A 25,229-nucleotide genomic window follows, 5' to 3' on the forward strand; every position below is an offset into this window, starting at 1 on the left:
TTCAGGTGAAGGAATTGAGACTTATAGAAATTGTGACTAAGGCCAGTAAATAGTGGATATAAGATTTGAACTCAGATCTTGGATTCCCAAATGTTAGGCCTTTTCCATTACTTCAGAGACCAGGACCCTGGGAGCTTTGCGTTTGGAACCCTTCGAGATTTTTCTCTAAATGCTGCTTCCATTGGCTGGTTTTGGCCTGTATCCTTTCCCCTTTCTCTGTAATAAGTTGTAATCATACATTAAAAAAAAAGAAAAAACAGACAGGATCAGGCACTAGTGTCCTAAGGAACATTAAATCATTATATGTAATATGTTTTTGATTACTTGAGTGTGGATCTAACTGTAGTAGCATTAATCTCATGATTTATAATTGAGTAGCAGTTTAAAAACGTGGTTAACTTAATTGAAAGATCAAGGTTAACACCTCCAATAATAAGTCATGTTGATATCATGTGTCCCTGATATGATGTGATGAGGACATATCATGTTTATGGTCTCCCCTGAATCCATAAACTCAGCATAATTCTGAGAAGACATTATAAGACAAAACCAAACTGAGGGACATTCTATAAAGTTCCTGACCACTATTCTTCAAAAGTCAAGACTGAGTAATTGTCAATTGGAAGAAGCCAAGGAAACAGAACCACTAAATGTAGTGTGGAATTCTGGTTTGGACCCTGGAACAGAAAAAGTACATTAATGTAAAAATCTAAATAGAGTCTCTGAAACATAACAGTATTATGCCAATGTTAATTTCTTAGTTTTGATAGCAGTACCATGGTTGTGTAAGACGGTAACATTAGAGGATGCTGGATTAAAGGAGCATTCTGTACTATGTTTGCAAGTATTAGATAAATTGAAAATTATTACAACTAAAAATTTAGCAAAATATCTACAAGTAGACTATATTATATATATGTTTGAAAAAATATGAAATAAAACTTCCTTTCGAAAGAAGAATGGTAAGATCAAAGAACATGGAGATTCTAGAAAAAGATCTTTATTTGAATTAGACTGAGCTCCATGAGTTAATGCAGTAGAACAACTAAGAGAATGGATATATTAAAACCATTTTTCTTTGCTCATGCTTATGGACAGAGAATCTATACATTTTTATTCTCTTAGTCTGTGACGCTGCAATGAAACTGTTTGTTTTAAGGAAGGAATTCTGGCGAAATGAATTTTCTCTTAATTCAGTATTTATTTTTATAGTAGAAAATTACTCTGGATCTCCAATCATGAATAGTTAGGTCATAGAGAAGAATCAATCTCTTCAGAAACTATACACTATGGAGGGTAAAATGCAGGGAAGCAACAGGGTAAGTGGAAAGAGGACTAGTTTTGACCTAGCCTCACTGTATAGCATGACTTTGGGCACATTCTTAACCTCTCAGAGCAGTTTTTTATCTGTTTATTCTGTTGTAAGCATTAAATGAGATAAAATGTGTAAAATACCTGTACATACTAGACATCCAATAAAAATAAATTCAAAAGCTTTGGTTGTTATGTGCCCAAGACTTTGCCATGAATGAACTATGGTGAATATAAAAACACAAGGAATGAAATGGCTTATAATCTCAAGGAACATTCACTTTGAGGAGAGATTAAAACATGCATAGGGGCTTCCCTGGTGGTCAAGACTCTGAGCTCCCAATGCAGAGGCCTGGTTTGATCCCTGATCGAGAACTACATCCCACATGCTGCAACTAAGACCTGGAGGAGCCAAATAAACAAATAAAAATAAATATTAAAAAAATGCATAGATGAAACAATTAGACAAAAAATTAGAGTTTAATTACAGAGTATTAAATTGTGTTGTAAAGATCGTAGAGCAGTGATTAGAAAGGAAGAGAATCCTTGTTGGCTTAAGTTTTATGAAAGAGATTATCCTGAGAAAAGCCTTTAGGAACTGGTGTACAAGTAATAATGGAGGAGGGCATGGCAACCATTTCAGTATTCTTGCCTGCAGGAGCCTGCGGGCTGCAGTCCATGGGGTCTCAAAGAGTCAGACATGACTGAAGCGACTTAGCACACAAGCATACATACAGGTGTAAATAGCAACTAATATGTTTGGACAGCTTTAAGGTTTCTGAAAAGTTTTTACAAGCATTATACACTCAATATTCACAATCACTTTATGAAGTAAGTTTTATGAGCCCCATTTTAGAAATAAATTGAGACTCAGAGAAGTTTTTTTGTTCTTGTCAAGGGGCAGAACTAGAACGCCTAGTAGTGCTAAGCAGTCTATGCTTGTTTTGTGAAAGTATTTTATGCTTCCATGCATTTTCATAATTGTTTTCTCATCATCTAAATAGTCATGTCAGAAGCTGAAGTCAGAGAGTCTAAGTGACCCATCCAGTTTCCCCTAACTAACTAGTTGGGAAAGCAGTACTAGGAATCATATTCCTGAATGTTTAGTGTACTCTTCCCTGGTTTCTACATTACCACATTCTTTTAATTTCCAGATGGAGAGAAGGGAGGGAGAAGGGGAGCAGTACACACACACATTTCATCATGGAGAAAAATCTCAACTTTGCAGGATTTGCTCACTTGCCTTGTGCTGAGAACGACATATATGAATGGGACAAGGAATTGCCACACTTAAATTGCTGGTAGTATGTTTCACCTCATGATTCACATTCATGCTTTATCTTGGAATTACTTCCTTGGGGGGTGGCAATTAACCAGGAAACCCTTCAATTCATATGACTACGGGGGGTTCTATTCGTTATCTAGCTAATTCTGGTCTAAATGCAGACTATTACTTGAGAATTGTAGGCCAGACTATTTTCATTTAAAGAAAAAAAACCCACAGAATAAACCTAGATCTTTGGAACACCACAGTGCTCTTCGTGTTCAGGGAATACAAAAATCTAGGCCTTGATTCTATATGGTGATTAAATTATTATCTATTTTAACTCTACAGCACAAAATTATCAATCTTACTTTACATTTTCAGGATTTTATATACTTTCCAAGGCAAATACAAGCTCTACTTCAATCCAGAAGATGGTATCTTCCCAAGTCAAAGTTGAACTAGTTCTACTGTCACTCTTCCTCCAGCGACAATTACAAACTATCACACTTCACTGTACATAGTCTTTGTCTATTTTTGGCTCAAAGCCTGATCATCTTTGTCTTGGGATGGATATTCTCACCTTTCTCAGCTTCCATGTCTGCCCCATAACTACCGTGGGAATCTGGTTATTTCTTACTCCTTGTTAATTATGTCTGAGGCTGCAAGGCGTCATCTTTTATACATTATGTCTGAGGATTCAAGCGTCAGGGCTTGCGATCGAGTGTGACAGTGTGTAAGTGGGTTTTGACAGGTTGACGTAAAAGACTGTATATGAAGTTGTACTTTGGTGAAACTTTGTTAGAGAAAATGTACATTTATGAAATGCTGTTAGACGGGTTGTGACTGTGCTGAGTTGGTTTGTGAGGCTTGACGTGTATGTATGCTACTATATAACAACGTAAGAAGCAGAAACTGATTGTCAGCCCAACCAGGGGGAGGCGGTACCTCAGGCCTTTGCTTAATTCAAACCGGAAAAACCTGTTGCAGGACTCCAAGCTCCCGCAGTTTCAGGCTGGCGTCTCCGCCAGCCGCGCGCAGATCCCCGCCGGGTAGTCGCGCGCCCAGCGCTTGACAGGAGAGCAGTCACGTGGCAGCCGCAAAGCGGCGCTTTGCGACCTCGATGACAGGCAAAATGTGCGACAGCCTTGGCTCCGGCCAACCAGGGGCGGAGGCGGTGGCCTGGGAGGAAGCGGAGGAGGCGGAGGCGGCCGTGGCGTTTGCCCGCCTGCTTTTTCGATCGCTTTCTCCGCCCCCGCCGGTCTCGCCGCCGCTGAAGAGAGCCGAGTGCGCGCTGTCGCAACCTGCCTTCATCCTGGCCGGCGACAGTAAGACCGGACCCACATCCTTACCAACCTCCCTGTCTCGGCGGCTGCGGAGCGGGCTCTACAGGGCACAGGCGGGCGGCCCAGGCGCCTGAAGGTTACCGAGTGCATGAGCGCCTAGCCTCCCGCACTGCCCCGCCCGCCGGCCCGCCGGCCCGCCCGCCGGCTCGCCCGCCAGCCCTTCGGCGCCCGGCGGCGGCGGCGGCGGCGGCGACGGCCGCAGGAGGCGCAGTCTCCCTCCCAGGTGCGCGTTTCGCTCCCGGAGCCGCGGAACTCGGCGGCCGCCATGACGTCCAACATGGACCGGGAGATGATCCTGGCGGATTTTCAGGTGAAGTATTGGGCCCAATTATCCTCCCATCTCCAGTCTCGTTGCTTCCCAGTGCCCAAAGGGTGGCCTCTTCCCAGCGTTTGTTTGAGCACAGCAGTGCTGTGTGGTTTAGGTTTTTTTATACAGTACCTGGCTTGGGATGTGTGTGTGTTGTGAACTGTGGGGGACTATGTTATGTTGGGGGGTGTGTAGAATGTGTTATGTACGGTTTGAATGTGGTTTATAGGGTGAGGTGGTATTGTGTTGTTTTGTGTGTGGACTGTGTATTGTTTCTTGTATTATATGAAGAGTGTGTAGAGTTTGAAGGTATTAAATGTGGGGCTTCTAAGTATGAAGTGCTTTGGGTGAGGAGTTTGGGTTGTTTATGAGGAGAGTGTGCTGTGTGGGGTGTGGGTGTGGTGTTGTGGGTGTGGTGTATTAAGGGGAGAGTTAAAAAGAATGATGAGGTGGTAAGGGTAGCAGGGTATTGTGCTGGTTTTGAAGGAGAAATAAACATTTGAGACTTTGATGCCTTATTAGAATCTTTGGGTATAGGAGGATGAGGAGTGTATATATCAAAGTGAATTTACAAGCTGTGAATTCACAAGTTGGGTAAAGGACCAATTCATGCTTTTGTACTCCCTTCCTCTACAGATTTGAATTACTTGGTTGGTGTTCTTTCTCCAGGAATAATTTAAAGGATGAGCTAAGATGATTTCTTAGTGAATCCAACTGTAGTGCTACTGTCACATAATTGTTTTAGGGAGACCCTTTGAAAGTAGAGCTGTATGCTTCATGAAGCACTTGGAGTTAGAATACCCTGTAAACACCACTTTTGCCTTTTGATGTTTGAAGAAAATGTTGTAGTGAGATGTTTTTAATCATTTATTTTGGCATTAACTTAGAAGCTTCAGTTACATATAGGCAGACATTTCCTTCCTTTAACACTGTCGTCATTGCACATTGTCTAACATTAGCTTAATAGGCAGTGTTTTTTCTTACTGATATTTTGTAGGGCTTTTCTTCTTTCTTTGATTTTTAAAGTTACTTATTCTTACAACTTTATATTCTGATGTCCATTTCCAGAGTTTGCTCTTTTAATTATTTAAGTGATACCTGCTACATTAGGAAAATACATGTATCTGCATTTCATTATACTGTAACTTTCAAACTCAGAAAGAGGTTCTGAAAATAAAAGTTGACCACAAGCTTTTGGTGCTTTGTAGGATTAGGATTGGCCTGAGATTTTCTGCCTAATTTCACCTTTTTTCATTCTTCAATTCAGTCTTTTACTTAATGTGGAATATGATTATGTGACAAAGGACTCTATATATCTAGAAATGGTTTTATCCTTTTGTAAAATTGTTCTGCTCTGGTAGGAATGGCTTTAGACTACAACAAAAAGGATAGTTTACTCATTATAACTTGTAGCTGTTTTCTCTCATTATTTGTGACAATTATTATGCTTAGAAGTATTGGTTTTGGTCCGGAAATTTAGAATTCTTGTATTCAGAGGTAAAGTAAAATTTCCTGACAAGCTTTTCAGATTTTATTTTGAGCACATGAAAACATTCTAGTAAGTTTTTTTCTTCAAACAAATGGCAGTGCTGTGAACAATTGTTTACAAATGGAAAAAAAAAGCTTATGGCATCTGCATCAAATAATTGTTTGCCAAATGGTGAGAGTTAATTTCATATTATCACATAGGCAGGAGAATATTATTGTAGAATAAAGTTATTTAGAAAACCGTACACAAGCACATTAGCTTTTTGTGTATTTTAGGAACCTTGTATTCCTCTTGCAAATGATGATTCCAGATCGGTTTACTTGGTTTTGAAATGGATTATTCTTCTCTGTGCTGTACACCTAAAACTAACACAGCATTGTAAATCAGGTGTGTGTGTGTTAGTCGCTCAGTCGTGTCCGATTCTTTGCGACCCCATGGACTGTGGCCCTCCAGGCTCCTCTGTCCGTGGGATTCTCCAGGCAAGAATGCTGGAGTGGGTTGCCATGCCCTTCTCCAGGGAAATCAGCTGTCTCCAATATAAAACAAAAATAAAAATTTTTCTTTTAAATAATATTATGTAAAAGTTTTATAGAATTAACCTAAAAAATAGCATTTATCCAGTTACCAGAAACCAGTCAATTTATTAAAAAAATTATAGCTTGAGATTTGAGATACAGATGCGTGGATGATACTGGCTTCTTCTGTAACTGGACAAATTGATTTCCCCAGCAAAAGTGAACATAGTGTAATTATGTTCTGTTTATTTCATATGGTTGTGAAAATTAATAATAGTTTTGAGCTCATTGCTGTTGTAGACAAGGACATGATTTTAAAATGTGACTAAAATTTAAAATAATTAAGTTTATGATGTTGATTATTGCTGGATAATAGGTTCTTATAAATACAATGTCCAAATGTGGGAAAGTTCTTGAGAAGGATTTTGTATTCTCTCTAAATATTTCAACTTAATAAAGAAAGGACTTCTGGTGAAGTCAGTGGAGGGGTGGCTAACAATCATATGAGGTAAATAGAACATAGTTTTACTATATTCAGTTTTGGGTAGGGAAATTGATTTGACCAGTTATAGAAGAAGCATGTATCATTCAAGCATCTACATTCCAAGTCTTAGGCTATAATTTTAAAAAGTTGCCTGGTTTCTTTTAATAGGATAAGTAGTGGATGAAAGATTACAGCTCACATTTAATGGAATAGATTTGAGATTTTGTAGGTGAGTGAACTAATTACAAAGCAAATATATTTCGAATTGTCTTCTAAAAGATTTTGCCCGCCCCCCCCCCCCGCAAGTAAAAGTAGCTACCAGTTGGAAAAAATGTTAAATTGTGGTGAAATATGCATAAGATAAAACTTGCCATCTTAACTATTTTCAAGTTAAGAGATTTGAGATACAGATGTGTGGATGACAGTTCAGTGGCTTCAAGTATGATCACAGTTGTGCAACCAGCCATCTTCAGAACTCTTTTTATCTTGCAAAACTGTAACTCTGTTTCTATTAAATAACTCCCATTCTTCCTTCTCTCCAGCCTCTGGCAACCACCATTCTTTCTGTGTCTGTGAATGTGAATGCTCTAGGTACTTTAGATAAGTGGAATCATACAGTATATGTTCTTTTGTGACTTACTTATTTCACTTAGAATAATGGCCCCAATATTCATACATGTTGTAGCATGTGTCAGGATTTCCTTCCTTTCTAATATTATTGAATATATGGAATAATATAATGGAATATGGAATATAATGGAATATTAATAATATTCCATTTTGTGTATATACCACGTTTTGTTGATCCATTCATCTGCCAGTGGACACTTTTCCCCCACGTTTTGGCTATTGTGAATCATTAATGTTCTATATGGGTGTTCAAATATCTCTTTAAGTCCCTGTTCTCAATTCTTTTGGATATATACCCAGAAGTAGAATTGCTAGATCATATTGTATTTCTATTTTTAATTTTTTTAGGAATTGCTATTGTTTTCCATAATGGTTGCATCACCAAAATTGAGTGGAGAGAATGACAACATAGTGTTTAATCAATTATTTGTAAATTCCACTCTGACCAAGTAAGTTTGGAACTTGAAATAGTCTAACAAAAATCAGCTTCAAATGTAAATAGTGTTAGCATAGTATATTACTGGTAAATGAATGAGTAGACTGGTACACCTACAGTTCTGGCTAACCAGAATGAGGAGGGGGTGTAAAGGAATTTCCTGGGTTTAAAAGACAGGCAGGCACTGATGAATTGTGAGTTTTTTTCCTTTCTTAAGGTCTTTTTATAACAAAGAGATGCATTCAGGTGAAAGTTCCAAATCTTTTTGTAATTGTATAATTCTTTGATTTTTTTAAAGGTTGAGGTATAGAACAAAAATCATTTGATCAAACAAACTCTTGATACTGCATTTGATTTGCTTACAGATGAGAAGACACTTATGCAAACAAAATTGTAGTTGCTGTTTAATAAGTAATTAGTTACCTTTTACTTTAATTCTCGATGAACAAAAGAATGAGTCTTCTCCCTTCCCCATCACTTTAACTTTTCAATTAATACTATGCCAAAATGTTTTTCCTCTCAGATACTTTTTTTACTTATAATTTTCTTTTTTTGAGAGCAAAATGAGTGGTGTCGCAATTTAGTGTCACATGTGCATCTCATGTTTTTCTATTTCTTGGTAACTGATAATACAGACACATAGATTAGAGTTCTACTCAAGTGAAGCAAAAGCAAGTCTAACTAGTAGTAATATTTTCTTTCAGACTTTTTCTTAAACAAAACTCATCTACCTTGCTAAAAAAGTATTTTTTTCTGAATCTAGTTCTGTTGGTCACAATAAGAAGACCTTTATTTCGTCTCTAATTCGGCACTGATTTTGATGTTACTTCAGTTGTGTATCCTGGATGACACAATTGTGTGTTTGTTTTCTACTCCTGGTCTTTCCAGCTAGTAATACCTTTGCTACCTAAATTGCTTTGTACATTTACATTTATTGGATTACCTATATGGAGTATAATAAATTTTCATTTGCCCATCATTTCTTTTCTGAAGCATGAACTCTTCATGACACTACTGGTCTACCCTTTCATTATATTTTTTCCTTCTAAATGAAGCTGTGAATCCCTCTCCTGTCTTTTTCAGTTTGATACGAAGCGTTATCTTCTACAAAAGAGGATATCAGACTGTGAGTAGAATTGGTACCAATCAGACAGACAGGTTTCCTTGGTGATGTGGTGATGTTGTGAATACTTACAAACCAAGTATTCATGGAACATCATCTTTATTTCCTGGGAAGTTATCTTGGGTGAGATTGAGTGCTATGGTAGGAAGTAGTCTTGTTACTCTTTTTCCTTTTCTTCACTGTCCCCTTTATTTTTAGAGGGACAAATCATATTGTTTTGTGTTTGGATGGTTGGTCATTGTGGAAATAAGGTTTTGGCATGTTGGTTAAAGTTTAGTAGATAGTGGTTAAGAGAATGGACTTTGATGTCTGATTATTTAGATTAAAATCACAGCTCTGCCACTTACTCATCTTGTCATTTTTGACCAGTTACTTCATACCACTTTGCTTCAGTTTTCCAATAGGAAAAATGAGTTAAAGTGATTAGAACAGATGTCTGATAAAGAAGGTGTTTAATAAATTTTAGCTGTTATTTTCACTGTTAACAGTTTTAAGGTACACACTTGTTTCCTGCAGGGGACTTCAGAGATCATCTATTTCTAGCTTCTCATTTTTCCTTTTGTGGAAGTTGAGACACAGAAAAAGGAAGTGACTTGTCCAAGGTCGTGAACTGGTTTGAAACAAAGGTTTTATTCAGGTGTACATAAGAGTGTTCATTTTCTAGCTTAATTTGTCAGATAGCTTGAATTTCCAAAGGAAAACAAGATCCACCACTTAGAAATTTCTCTAAATTGATAAAACTTGTGTATAAATAAATTAACAGTTCCTGGCATATGGCAGACATGCCAGAAGGAAGGAAGGGAGGGAAGAAAAGGAGGATGAAGGGAGGGACTGATCTCCCTAGACTGCCATTCAGTCCAGTCCAGTGCCATGCTTCTAACCTCACAGGTGGTCAGAAACCATGGAGCCGAAGAGATTTCAGATTTGTTGAGTGTGGTTAGGTGGATGCCTATTGTTTGCCAGACAGGTTTTATGGACTCCGTAGTTCAGGGGTTAGGAAACTGTAATCTATAAGCTGGTTGCCTGTTTTTATAAATAAAGGTTTATTGACACACAGCCACACCCATTCATTTACCTGTTTTCTATGACTGCTATGTTGCTGCAGTGACAGAGGTGAGTAGCTGAGACAGAGACTTCATGGCCCATTAGCTTAAAATATTTACTATCTGGGCTTTTAAGATAAACTTACCTTTTCCCATATCACCCCCCCTCAGCCCACCCCATGATATCAGTACTTTTCTTTCTAGGTTTTAGTAACTCTGAAGTGAGAATATTTGAATGTATCACAGGCCGCGTTACATGGTTATTCTTCTATAGGAGGCACTTAGGGCAGTTAGAGCTTGGTTGTTTTTTATTTTTTTTTGCTCTGGCTGTGGTTTTCTGAGTGAGTCATTTATCCTTTCTGGATATCAGTTACACAGAATACAAGATGGAGATCTGCTTAGAGCCCTATCTACTTAAACATAAAAGATTGGACTAGATCAGGTGTTCAGATAGAGTCTGGATAATTACTTGAGGTTGGGGACATTCAGATATAATTTAGGTAGTTTATCTAGCTTTGTTGTGTTGTTGTTTAGTCGCTAAGTCGTGTCTGGCTCTTAGCAACCAACCCCATCATAAGTCTCTGCAATTGTGTCCAACTCTTTGCATCCTTACGGCCTGTAGCCTGTCAGTGTCCTGTCCATAGAATTCTCTAGGAAAGAATACTGGAGTGGTTGCCATGCCCTCCTCCAAGGGATCTTCCTGACCCAGGGATCAAATTCGCATCTCTTATGTCTCCTGCATTGGCAGGCTGATTCTTTACCACTAGTGCCACCTGGGAAGCCCTTATCTAGCTTAAGGGGTTAGCAAACTACATCCCGAGTGCCAAATCACCATCTTTTTGTTTTTCTGTCAGTAGAGCCTTACTGGAAGACAGTTATGCATATTCATTTATGTATTGTCTCTGGCCACTTTTGCCCTTGTTATCAGAGTTAAGTAGTTCATTGCATGGTCTGCAAAGCCCTGGCTGTTACAGGAAAGTTTACTGATCCCTGGTCTAGATAAGTGGTTTTCAACTTCGGATGCTTTCTGTCCCCTGAAGAACACTGGGCAGTTTCTAGAAACATTTTTGACTGTCACAACTAGGGGTTGTTGTTGACATTTCATGGATAGAGGCCAGGGTTCTGCTGAATATTGTACAACGCAGTAGACATCCCACAATGATGAAGACTTATCTGCCCTAGAATTTCAATAGTGCTGAAAACCACTGGTCTAAATTAGTGGTTCTCAAACTTTAGCTTGCGTAAAAATAACTGGGAAAGAAAATGACTCTCTGTGACCCCCATGGACTGTAGCCTACCAGACTCCTCTGTTCATGGAATTCTCTAGGCAAGAATACTGGAGTGGGTTGCCATTTCCTTCTCCAGGGGATCTTCTAGACCCAGGGATTGAACCCAGGTCTCCCTCATTGTGGGCAGACTCTTTACCAACTGAGCCACCAGGGAACACCAAAACAAACAAACAAACAAAAACACCCCAAAACCGGGGGGAATTGTTAAATCACAAGAGACCAGATTCTTTGATTCAGTGGATCGTGGGTGGTACCTGCAAATTTGCATTTGTACCAGGTTCTCAGGTTATTCTGATGTTGCTGGATCTATGGACTAGAGAACAACTGAACTAAATGATTTTTGACATTACATTCATTCCTGTGATTCTTTGATTTTGTGATCTTAAGTACTCTTCCGTTTTTTATGACTTAGGAAAATTTGAGTATTTCAGTGTATACTTGATGTTCATCATAAAATGTGCTGTTTCAGGAGTCTGTATGTTTGAAGGCCTAGTTTTCACATCCCTTTGAGTGCGTGTGTGCTCAGTCGTGTCTGTCTCTTTGTGACCCTATGGACTATCGCCCACCAGGCTCTTCTGTCCATGGGTTTCTCCAGGCAAGAATACTGGAGTGGGTTGCTGTTTATTCCTCCAGGAGATCTTCTCAAACCAGGGCTTGAATCTGTGTCTCCTGTATTGGGAGGCAGATTCTTTACCACTGAGCCACCTGGGAAACCCTCATATCCTTTTGGAATACTTCTATTTGTCTTTCAAAAGCATCACCTGCTTTTTTCTTATTTAATTACATCAATATTCTATGCCCAGTTAGTGTTAATCATTTTCTTAAATATCTTGTACATATTTCTCTTCTTTTGATTCTTATATCAGATAGTTGCTAATCACTTACCATGTTTCTTTCCTCTACTGCCAGCTGTTTGAGTGAACAGCTGCCTGGATCTTAACCACTGTTCCTGTAGTATCTATTAAGAGGTGCTCAGTGAATATTTTTTGAAGGAATATTATGAATATTGGCTGTTATGGTACAAATAAATGGAGTAGAATTGTAAATTTCTATGTATTTTTAAGTGCCTACTGTTTTGTGACATATGGTTTGGAATAAGTAAATCTGTCATTGGGAGAGTAAAAATTAGACTCATTTATTGAATTGAGGGTTATAACTTCAAGGTGACCCATTTATAGAGAAGTTCAAAACACCTACCCTCTGTGTTAGCTTTCATAGAGGACTCAGTAAGGTAATGTGGCAAAATATAGGGCTTGAGGCCATGACCTTTGTAAAATTTGAATGCTATCACTGAATTGCCTTATGTTACCACTCTACCTGATTACATTTTCACTCAAACTGTTTTTAAGGCAGAAATTCTAATTTCAAATCACAATTTCTTGCCATGTTAAATCATTAGTCGTTGATTTTAAGGTAAGTTTGAGAAGCAAAATTAACGGAATAATTGTACCTGTTTTTATACTTATTTGTGGTTATAGAGGAAAAATTGAGATGAATGAGATATCAAGTTATGGTAAAGAAAAGTAGAAAAGTTTGCAGGTTATGTACACCCTTAATGGCGTTAGAGTTAGGTTCCAGTCACCTTCCCCTCCCTTCCTCCCCTCCCCTCCATCCCAGAGTTCATGTGCTTTAATGACTGAGCTATAATAGAAAAATGTTAGAGGAAAGTTTTGTCTCTCGTGCTCTCCTGGCATCCCACTCTCTTTCTCTCAAGGGAAGAGTAGTGGTTAAACTATTTTTAAAGTCAATTTTAGTTGTATTCTTTGGCATCTTTAAAGCGAGATGGAGACATAATTGATTGTTTTTATTTTAGGTTTAATGAACAAGGAATAATAATATTAGCATATAGCTTTTGACTGGTTTGTATGTGCCAGATATTGTGCTAGGGTCTTAACATCTAAATTCTACAGCAACCCTGTCTTGGATTTCAGAGATAACCATGGTTTCTGTATGACTTGTCAGAGCTTTGACTGCTGCTGCTTTTGTTTCTGATTATGTTTTCAAGGATATTTGTGCAGTGAGAAGCCTTGGAAGACAGAGGTAATATCTCTCCCTGGAGCAAAGGGCAAGCACACACAGTGTCCATTTAAAAAGAATTCGGTGCTTCAGGCTCTGGGTTCCTTCTCTAACACAGTCCACTGTATGTGCAGGTATCGTTTGGACTGCTTTGTTGGTGTCACCCAGTGGGAAATGGAACTAGGAAACTGTGCAAGAAAATTCTGATCTTTTGACTACAAATATTGCCATGAATCATAAAGTTCATTGTCTCCAACTCAGGAGTCTAGGTCTTCTGTCAGCATCCATGAAACTGGCAGGCTTCAACTTCGTTTGCAAGTAGGGTGAAAATCACATATCCTTCAATTCTCTTAACAGTTCTAGCAATAAGGATGGGATGTTGACAGACACATAACTTTTTGAAAGAGGAAGAGTGAGGGCCTTATGGGCTGGTTAATAATTTGAGGGAAGTCCTTGGGAATTGGTAGCAAATATGTTGACAAAACTGAGTGGTTCTCTACTTTCTTGCCTATTAATGAGGAGGAAGTAAGTAGGTGGTTGCAGACTGAGTACCAGGAAATAGGTTCGAAGACAGCTGCCCAAACAATCCTCTGGTTGTGGCTTGTTGTTGTCATAGCCTGCTGGGCCCCTCTGTCTAGGGATTTCCTAGGTAAAAATTATGGAGTGGGTTGTCGTTTCCCTCTTCACTGGTTGTGGCTAACTTTCAACAACTCTCAAATATCCTCTCAGATGGAGAGAATGTTTTCCACCAATTTGTCAGTCAGACTCAGGTTCTGACGTTCTGCAATGTAGCAAATAGCACTAAGATTTGTCCTGGCTGGGCAGAAGGTTCTGCCTCCTTTCAGACATTTACAGATGTATATACACCTACATTTGAGTGTGAAAGGAGTCAAATTTACAGTCACGGTGGACAGAAAGCAAAATTATTAGAACTTTCACTGATTTGTCTGAGAGACAAGAGAATGAGGGTGCGTAATGTCTAGTAGCTCAGCCCCTCCTTTGGAGGAAGCTTTATTCCCAACTTCGTTATCTAAAGCAAAGCCAGTGACTCAGTGAGGTCCTCAATTAAGGTTTCCCTAAACCTGGACCTGGTTCACCAGTGGTTCAGCCAAGCTGAAGTGGGTTGTGTCTGCTTGTCTTTTGTGACTGTTGAGCCTTTGTACCAGCTATGCAGACTAGTAATGACTGTAATTGCTGTGTTCAGTGGATAGAACTCAAAGAGTGTTCTTATGGGTCTGGCCTGTCCTTTCCTTCATCAGACTTGTTGTATTTCTATTGACCCTTGGCCTGTAGCCAGTGGCCCAGTTATTTGGTCTGCCACTTGGAAACTATAGACTGACAGATTAAAGACAGCTTTCTTTGAAGCTGTGAACTATGGAAACAAATTATAGCTGCTGATCAAACTGTCTGAATCACTCATGTAGATGCCCACAGTAAGGGCTTTTTCTCTGATGAAGCCCCCTGGAATCAAGCTTCTGATTGAGCCTGTACTGCCCAGAGCCATTACTGTTGCCAGGATCCATCATCATATCAGATGTGACAACATATCAACTGTCATAAAGTGTGTATAAAGTAAAAGACTGTATTTCTGATGCAGAGGGTACCATTGCATGCCAGGCTTGTGACTGCTGCCAAAAGTTGACCTTTTGATCACATGAGAGAAGCCACATTGCATGGGATGTGGCCCCTGCTTGCTTTTCGCAGGTTAAATAAATTGGACCTTGACCTCCCTCTCTGAAGTATCAGCGGTGCCTCACTGTTCTTGGTCCAGTTAGCTGACTGGCTACGCCATTTTGGCTCTTGAAACTAATTGTGCTCTACTTTCCATCTTTCTGGACCTTTTGCAGTCTGGCGATGGTGCAGTTTTTATTGCAAAAGTCAGTGGTGAGCTGACAGTCAAGGTATTTGAGGGACCTTTCATGCAGTCTACCATTCACAGCTTTTTGATTGTCATTCCTATGATTCCTCTTAATCTTGTGGACAGGTCTATTGGAAATACCAGGAGTTGGCCTCCAGATTCTTTACTTTCATGCAAAACACTTGTCAGCACTTCCTGATGCCTACCCCAGCCCCATACCATAGCCTTCAGTTAGAGATTCTGTGGGGCAGATTACTGGTGGGCCTGGTCAGATGGGACAGTTTGGATTAGCTGCCTTCATTAATTCCTGTCAACAACAAGGATTAAGCTCAGTTGTAGGAATTGAACTGGGAACCCTAAGGGCCACCACTTAAATGGGACATCATGTTGAGACACAAGTTAATAGTGCCTCCAGACTGATGTAGGTCCCACTTGGAAGGAACCAACAATTGTGAACAACCCACTCTTTCTAGGTGCACTGTGTCTGCCTTCAGGACTGTATTTCTTGTGTGGAAACCAGGCATTAATTCCGCTTCCTCCAAAAAATATGGACTCCTTCACCTTTTGAATATTTAAGTAAACATCACTGGTAGATCTTGTAGCCTTCATATGACTGCCAAGGTCTCTCCGAAATGAGGCTATCTTTGGGAAAGCCTTGCAGAGTGATTTCTGATTTGTTATTTATGTGCACCCTGTGGACAGTTATCTCTCTGAGGGAAGTCATTCAATTAGAATAGGTGGTTCAAAATCTGTTCCTGACTTTTTAGCTGAAGTGATCAGTGGATCATCTTGGCCCTGGAAAGCATTCAGGTCAGCCACAAGTCACTGACCAGAGTTGATAAAATTGCCCTATACTTCTTTCCTGTGGGTCAGGGCAGAGTGTGTATAATTGTTAATTCATTCCCTTGTTCCTAGATTAATGCCTTGGGCCAAGTGGAAAGGTTAATACAGAAACTTTGAGAGAAAGCTATCAGACTTTTTTTTTTTTTTTTTTTTTGACTTTTTGTTTTTTTAAAGATTTTATTTTTTGACTGGGTTGGGTCCTATTTGCAGTGCACAGGCTCTTTCCAGTTGTGGTGGTGAGCTGGGGCCGGTCTTCGCGCTGGTGCCCGGGCTTCTGTTTGCGATGGCTTCTCTTGTTACAGAGCGTGGGCCCCAGGTGCGCAGTCCTCAGCAGCTGCAGCGTGTAGACTCTGGTTTCCGTGTGCAGGCCCTGGAGCACTGGGCTCAGGAGCTGTGGCTCACAGGCCTCACAGCAGGTAGGACTGAGCTAGTGTCCCCTGCATAGACAGGTGGATTCTTAGCCACTGGACCTCCAGGGAAGCCCCACACACTCTTCTGAGGTAGACCCTGATGACTTATCTGATTTTGTCATGTTACTTGGTTGTGAAACCCTGAGGAACATGGATGAAATAAATTTTGAGAATTGTCATCATCATGCTGACTGTTGATCGTTGCCTTAATTAAATGTTGTACGAGACAAATTAGATAGATTTATCCCTAGCTTCTGCCAGTCAGATTAATCACAGTGGCTGTTGGAGTGGTATACCCATGAGAAACTTTGTTCAGTGGCAGAGATGGTTAGGATTGAGGGGTAGATGTTGTTGGGAGACAGTTCTCTCTGTGTGTCTTCTATTTCTGCCTGTCTTATGAATAGAGACACTGGTTGTTCCACTGCTGTTTTCAAGGGTGTTGGATTGTGACCAGCCATGGTCACATGTCCTCTTCCAGACCAAAGGGCAAGTTTGCTTATGGCCTAGAAAATAAAGATAAACAAAGCAGAGTGGGCATGCTTACTGTCCACGATAAAAGATTCATGTTTGGACTTGTCTGATGGTCCAGTAGATAAGAATCCATCTGCCAATAGAGGGGACACAGGTTCACTCCCTGGTTTGGGAAGATTCCACATGCTGTGAGGCAAAGCCAGTGTAGCACAACTACTGAGTCTTCCTCCAGCATTCATGAAATTGTAACAGGCTGCATTGTTAGCATGCAAGTAAGTTGAGAGTAATATTTGATTAGGGTTAGGGTTAGTTCTTACCACCATGAAAGGTTGATAATCCCTCACTGTACAGATTGAGTTTGGAGATAATTGTAATTACTACTAATGTTTACTGAGCATTACTTTTTACTGGTGTCTGTGATGTGTTTTATCTGCATTATCCAAACTAATTGGTATATGACATCTAATCTGTGGTAGCTCTTGTTATTATTCCCATTTTAAAGATTAAAAAATGGAGGTGTAAAGAGGTTAAGTAATTATCTAATGATAGGTAGTCATAACAAGACTGGTTTTGGAACTCAGTTCTTGTCTGTGATCTTATATATCCACATTTCTTAAATGGGCATGCTAGGGAATACTCAAAGCTACAGAATAAATATGCACATTTTGTAGGACCAATTTACTAGAATAAAAGAAATATATGTTTTAAAAAAATTAAAGACAGTTATCATGAAGTAAATATAAAATTTGCATGAATTTTAAATAGAAAAGGAAATTTCAAAGAAATTGTAAAAATGTGGCCTGCTTTTCTTTGGGTCATCTCCTCCCCTCCTTCCACGAGAGAACATGTTTTCCTCTATTATTCTGACTACAGTAGAGGAAAATATTAATAAGAACTGCATTTTAAAAGTTAGCCTTAAAAAAAACAACAGAGATGCCTCCAGTTATTTTTGATTTTCATCTTGTTGTATATAGCTTTGTGAAACACAAAAAGGAAGAATAACAAGGTTTTTCTGGTGTCTCAGGATTTACTGAGGCTAATAGAGGAATCAAAGAAGAAAAAAACTGGTATTCATTGACTTAGCACCTTGAAATTGTGTGTGGCAGTGGTTTCTATTGGGATTACTTAGTACTTTAGCAAGAGATTATCCTGTCATTGGTATTTTTTTTACTTCATTTTTGCATTTATCTGTATTTGTATTGTGTTAATAGAAATCTATATTTATGCTAAGTAAATTTGCATCATTTTGGGGCATGCTGTCTGTTTGGGTATATTTGTGAGGTCCTGGTAGTGGGATGTGAAACTAAAGTCCTTCTTTATCTACGGGGAATTGGTTCCAGGAGTCCCTGAAGATACCAAAACCCCAGGATGTTTAAGTCCTTTGTATAGAATGGCCTAGTACAGTGAATACAGTGGGCCCTCTGTGTCTACAAGTTTCACATCCTTAGATACTGTAATGACATAGTGGCAAGACTAATAGATTTGATTCCACTGAATCAATCAAGTTGACCCCAAGTTGATATACATGAACTTTGTTTTACACTGTGTTGTGTTTTTTTTTTTTTTGCGTTGTATTTTTAAAAAAGAAAAACATTACTTAGTGATTATTTTGGGATAATGTAGTAAGATATTTTGCCAGGGTTGACTGAATATTTGATGAAATTAAATACTTAGGGTTTTTAAATATGATAATGTATTAGGTTATGTTAAAAATGTCCTTATCCTTTAGAAAACTATACAGAAATACTTACAGATGAAATGATATGATGTCTGGAATTTACTTCAGAACTCTCTGGAAGGTCTTTGGGGGTAGATTGATGGGGAATAAAACAAAAGTGGCTGTGTTTTGGTACTTGTTGACGAGGCTGTTATGTTCATGGTTGTTCATTTTACTGTTCTACTCTTGTATGTGCTAGATCTTTTTCATAAAAAAGTAAAAAAGATGTTTTGCCAAAATAAAAGGAACTTCCGAGAGATTGTAAGCTTTAGGATAGTATCTTCGTGTTCTAATGGATTGTAAGATTAGAGGACTAGGGATATGACTATTACAAGGAAGTTATAACAATCATATAATGTTATGTAATTCTAGCATTTTACCAATATAGTTGGTAAATTTTTGTCTATATTTTTGTCTTCAGTGTAAAATTTAAAGTAGCTTACTAGTTAAATTTTCTTTCTTAAAAGCCTTAGCCGAAGTCTTGGAATAAAGGTTTCTTGAAAATAATCAATTTTCTAACTAAAATGAAAGAAACTTGTAAGAAATTAACTTTGTGTACTAAATTTGAATAACTGAAAAGATCAGTTATTTTGGCAAAGAGGTGCTAATAGCTTTTTTCTTTTTTTAAAGCAATATTTAAATAAAATCAGAAACCTAAGTACAAAAGATACATTAAGCCACAGATAAAGGCCAGTTAGTGATGTGTCATTTTCTGTGTATTGATACAGTCTGCCTTTTGCAGCGCCCTTTTACTTTTCATTCTGCCTTTGTTGTCCCAGTAGAATAGCAAGTGATGATAATGTTTAAATATGTTTTTTTCTTTCTGTCCTTTTCTTTCATTTTTATTACATATGCTTACATATGCTTCAGGTGCATTATAATTTGCATATATAAATTTCTTTATGTGCTACAAAGTGATCACCCACAGAATTCTAGTTACCCTTCATTGCCATGTACTTAACCTCCTTTACCCCTTTCATCCACCTCCAGCTCCCGTACTCTGATAACCCCTGATCTGTTCTCTGTATCTGTGAGACTGTTTCTGTTTTGTTTGTTCATTTGTTTTGTTATAGATTCCACATATGGGTGAAATCATATGATATTTGTGTTTTTCCTTCTGGTTTTATTTAACATAATATCCTCAAGTTCTATCCATGTTGTCAAAAATGGCAAAATTTATTTTATGGCTGAATAGTATTCCATTGTATATAATTTATACAAACACACACACTCACACACACTCTCTCTCTCTCTCTCACACACACACACACACACACACACACGCCCCACGTCTTCTTGGTCCTTTCATTCACTGATGGAAACTTAGGTTGTTTCCGTGTCTTGGCTATTGTAGATAATGCTGCAGTGAACATAGAGATTCATATATCTTTTCAAATTAATATTTTTGTGTTCTTTGGATAAATACCCAGAAGTGGGATAGCTGGATCATATGGTAGTTTTATTCTTCATTTTTTGAGGCATCTCTATACGTTTTACATAGTGACTGCACCAGTTTACAAACCCGTAACAGCAAACGTGGGTTTCCTTTTCTACATCTTCTGTCCAACTTTTTATTTCTTGTGTTTTTAATAGCCATTTTAACAGTTGTGAGGTAATAGTTCATTGTGGTTTTGATTTGTGTTTCTCTGATAATTAGAGATATTGAGCACCTTTTCATGTATGGGTTAGCTATCTGTATGTCTTGTTTGGAAAAATAACTATTCAGATCCTCTGCCCAGTTCTTAATTGTTGTTTGACAACAACTGTTTATTTTTTGTTATTGAGTTATATGAGTTTTTAAAGTATGTTTTGGATATTAACCTCTTATCAGGTATGATTCACAAATATCTTCTCCCATTCAGTAGGCTACCTTTTCATTTTGATGGTTTCCTTTGCTGTGCAGAAGCTTTTTAGCTTGCTGTAGTCCCATTTGTTTGTTTTGCTTTTGTTTCCCTTGCCTTTAAACTCATCCATGAAGACATTGCTAAGACTGATGTCAGTGAGGTTAAAACCTATGTTTTCTTCTAGGGATTTTATGGTTTCAGGTCTTACATTCATGTCTTTACTCCATTTTGAGTTGATTTTTATGTTTGGTGTGGATAGTGGTCTGAAAGTGAAGGTGAAAATCGCTCAGTCCTGTCCAACTCTTTGTGACCCCATGGACTATACAGTCCATGGAATTCTCCAGGTCAGAATACTGGAGTGGGTAGCCTTTCCCTTTTCCAGGGGATCTTCCCAGCCCAGGGATTGAACTCAGGTCTCCCACATTGCAGGCGGATTCTTTACCAGCTGAGCCACAAGGGAAGCCCAGGAATACTGGAGTGATTAGCCTATCCCTTCTCCAGCCGATCTTCCCAACCCAGGAATCGAATTGGGGTCTCCTGCATTGCAGGCGGATTCTTTACCAGCTGAGCCATCAGAGAAGCCCACATAGTGGTCTAGTTTGATTCTTTTGCATGTGACTGTCCAGTTTTCCCAGCACAATTTATTGAAGATACTATCCATTCTCCATTGTATGTTCTTTCCTTCTTTGTCATAAATTAATTGACCATTTATCTGTAGGTTTATTTACAGGTTCTCAATTTTGTTCCATTGAGCTCTGAATCTGTTTTGTGTGAGTACCATTATAGCTTGTAATGTAGTTTGAAATCAAGGAGCATGATACCTCTAATTTCATTCTTTCTAAAGATTATGGCTAAACAGGATCTTTTGTGTTCTATACAAATTTTATAATTATTTGTTCTAGTTCTATAAAATATTCCATTGTAATTTTGATATTACATTGAATCTGTAGATTGCTTTAGGTAGTATGGACATTTTAACAATATTCTTCCAATCCATGAGCGTGGAATTTCATTTAGTTTTGTTCTCTTCAATTTCTTTCATCATTGTCTTATAGGTTTCAGTGTACAGGTCTTTCACCTCTCTTGGTAATGTTTTTTCCTAGGCATTCTATTATTTTTGATGCAGTTGTAAATGAATTGTTGTCTTAATTTCTCTTTATGGTAATTCATTGTTAGTGTATAGAAATGCAACAAATTTCTATATATTAATTTTGTATCCTGTGGGTACTGGATTTATTTATTAGTTCTAGTAGTATTATGATGGGGTCCTTAGGATTTCCTATATATAGTATCATGTCATTTGCAAATAATGTCAGTGTTACTTCTTCCTTTCCAATTTGAATTCCTTTTATTTCTTTTTATTGTCAAATTGCTGTGGTGTGGCTAGGATTTCAAACACTGTGTTAAATAAAATTGCAATAATAGGCATCTTTGTCTTGTTCCTTATAGCTTTTCACTGTTAAGTGTGGTATTAGCTGCAGGTTTGTCATATGTAGCCTCTATTATGTTGAGGTACATTCACCCTATACCCACTTTATTGAGAGTTTTTATTATAAATGGGTATTGAATTTTATCAGATGCCTTTTCTATATCTATTGAGGTGATCATTTGATTTTTCCCCTCTTTGTTATATTAAAGTGGTGTATACATTGACTAATTGGCAGATATTGAGCCATCCTTGCAACTCCGGAATAAATTCCTCTTTGTCATGGTATATAATCCTATCTATGTATTGTTGAATTTGGTTTGCTAACATTTTATTAAGAATTTTTGCATCTGTGTTCATCAGTGATGTTGGCCTGTAATTTTTTGTGTGTGATGTCCTTGCCTGGTTTTGCAATCAGGGTAATGCTGGCCTCATGAAACATGTTTAATGTGGATTTGTTGTAAGATCAGAGAAATACTGCTTAAGCTATTAGTCTTCCCACTTAAGCAGGCATGAAGAGTATGTAAAGTTAAAATGTAGATTGTGACATAATGAAGTATGTTTTATTGCTAAGATTAAAGATTTTTTTGGATCATAAATCCTGTCCATAATCCAGGAGTAATTTAATTTGCCAAGATAAAAATATTAATATGCCAAGAAACAACCACATACTTTCCTGGCGTGTCTAACAGGATTTTTATTTCTTTACTTTTTTTTAAATCTATGCTTTATGTGCACGTGTGTGCATGTGTGTGTGTTTGAGAGAGACAGAGAGACAGAGAATTAAAGAAGAGCCTTGGCATTTCCAGGAGATGGGTCCTGAAGGTATACTGACTTAACATGAATGTAGAGTCATCCTTTGATTAAAGGGCAGTGGTAACATACATAGCTGGCCCTCGGACTCAGTTCCATATGCAGTCCTCCTGAGTTTTTAGGAGACCTTCATGAAGATACTTTCAAGAAATTCCCTGCTGGCTAGGCTACATCTCACAGTTGCAGCTGCTGTTCGTCACCCATGGAAAAGTATAAAACTATAGAGTCGTGTATTTAGGCTGCTTTTTTCACTTATCCGAGATAGGATGCTCTGATCTTGCCCAACAAGGCCTTTCCTCAGAAATAGTGATATGTCTCTTCTGGTTGTTATTGTGGTCAGATGAGTGAAATAAAAGAGATGGGAGTATCATGGAGTTTTGGTGGTATTAGTGATAGTCCTGGATTAATGAATAGAAGCTTCAATTCTTATTACATATCATATATTGTGATGTGAGGATATGAAGAATACTGAAAAATGTATATTACCTGAAACTGTCTTCATGAATATTTTCACTCACTTGACAAAACTGAATACCTACTCTGTGCCAGGCATTGTACTAGTAATTGGGAGATTACTACTTCATAATGCAAGTAAGATAGCTAATAAAAGTTTCAGTTCAGTTTAGTTGCTCAGTCGTGTCTGACTCTTTGTGACCCCATGGACTGCAGCACGCCAGGCCTCCCTGTCTGTCACCAACTTCCGGAGTTTACTCAAACTCGTCCATTGAGTCGATGATGCCATCCAACCATCTCATCCTCTGTCATCACCTTTTCCTCCTGCTTTCAATCTTTCCCAGCATCAGGGTCTTTTCAAATGGGTCGGCTCTTTGCATTAGGTGGCTAAAGTATTACAGTTTCAGCTTCAACGTCAGTCCTTCCAATGAACACTCAGGACTGATCACCTTTAGGATGGACTGGTTGGATCTCCTTGCAGTCCAAGGGATTCTTAAGAGTCTTTTCCAGCACCACAGTTCAAAAGCATCAATTCTTTGGTGCTCAGCTTTCTATATAGTCCAACTCTTACATGCATACATGACTACTGGAAAAACCATAGCTTTGACTGGATGGGCCTTTGTTGGTAAAGTTATGTCTCTGCTTTTTAATATGCTATCTAGGTTGGTCATAACTTTCCTTCCAAGGAGTAAGCGTCTTTTAGTTTCATGGCTGCAATCACCATCTGCGGTGATTTTGGAGCCCCCCAAAATAAAGTCAGCCACTATTTCCACTGTTTCCCCATCTGTTTGCCATGAAGTGATGGGTCTGGATGCCATAGTCTTAGTTTTCTGAATGTTGAGCTTTCAGCCAACTTTTTCACTCGCCTCTTTCACTTTTATCAAGAGGCTCTTTAGTTGTTTTTCGCTTTCTGCCATAAGGGTGGTGTCATCTGCATATGTGAGGTTATTGATATTTCTCCTGGCAATCTTGATTCCAGCTTGTACTTCTCCAGCCCAGTGTTTCTCATGATGTACTTTGCATAGAAGTTAAATAAGCAAGTTAAATAAGTAGGTTAAAATGACAATATATAGCCTTGACATACTCCTTTCCCAATTTGGAACAAGTCTGTTGCTCCATGTCTAGTTGTAACTGTTGCTTCCTGACCTGCATACAGATTTCTTAGGAGGCAGCTCAGGTGGTCTGGTATTCCCATCTCTTTCAGAATTTTCCACAGTTGATCCACAGGTGATCCACACAGTAAAAGGCTTTGGCATAGTCAATAAAGCAGATATAGATGTTTTTCTGGAACTCTCTTGCTTTTTTGATGATCCAGCGGATGTTGGCAATTTGATCTCTGGTTCCTCTGCCTTTTCTAAAACCAGTTTGAACATCTGGAAGTTCACGGTGCACGTATTGCTGAAACCTGGCTTGGAGAATTTTAAGTATCACTTGACTAGCGTGTGAGATGAGTGCAATTGTGCAGTAGTTTGAGCATTCTTTGTCCTTGCCTTTCTTTGGGATTGGGGTGAAAACTGACCATTTCCAGTCCTGTGGCCACTGATGAGTTTTCCAAATTTGCTGGCGTATTGAGTGCAGCACTTTCACAGCAACATCTTTTAGGATTTGAAATAGCTCAACTGGAATTCCATCACCTCCACTAGCTTTGTTTGTAGTGATGCTTCCTAAGGCCCAGTTGACTTCGCATTCCAGGATGTACTGATTTACTTTAGACCCTTACAGGATTTATTTTTCCACCACATGAAGGCAGCTATGTCACTGTTAACTCCTATTATCTGAGCCCTAATTTTCCAGTTCTTTCCACCAGTCTTATCACTTGGTTGCTTTTTCTGGATGTGTTTACTTATTAATGGCACACTTCAAAGGAGGAGCTTGGGAGTTTATCATTAAACTTTAACTGCCATTCCTCTACCTGTTCTTAATCATCTCTTTAGGAATTTGCACCACATCAGTTTTTCGTTACCTTTCCTTTGGCTTTGTGGCTCCCTTTCTACTGGCTCATGTTTCTGACCCCACTTTCAATTTAAAGATTTGATAAGTTTTTCTCAGTTTCAGAATAGGCTTTATTGATTCTTTGTCCTATTCTGAATGTTCCATTTCTCCCTCCCACTCCAATCTTTCTCTTAAGTATTAATGTCAGT

The 25,229-nt window shown here is 38.6% G+C and overlaps 1 protein-coding gene across 3 annotated transcripts in view; it reads left to right on the forward strand.

The window, feature by feature from the left end:
* Positions 1-25,229, forward strand: part of FAF1 (Fas associated factor 1) — a 507,320-nt gene that overhangs the window by 2,650 nt on the left and 479,441 nt on the right. Inside the window, exon 1 of one of the 3 annotated variants that reach the window (XM_043461369.1) lies at positions 4,104-4,231. The exons of 1 other annotated variant lie outside the window; for it this stretch is intronic. In XM_043461369.1, the coding sequence (XP_043317304.1) occupies positions 4,187-4,231 (45 nt within the window). In that variant the 5' untranslated portion in view covers positions 4,104-4,186. Of the gene's footprint in view, positions 1-4,103; positions 4,232-25,229 lie in introns of those variants that run through there. One more of the 3 variants, XM_043461370.1, reaches the window with a different exon arrangement.

The sequence above is a fragment of the Cervus canadensis genome, chromosome 2, assembly GCF_019320065.1.
Source record: "Cervus canadensis isolate Bull #8, Minnesota chromosome 2, ASM1932006v1, whole genome shotgun sequence".
Classification (NCBI taxonomy): domain Eukaryota; kingdom Metazoa; phylum Chordata; class Mammalia; order Artiodactyla; family Cervidae; genus Cervus; species Cervus canadensis.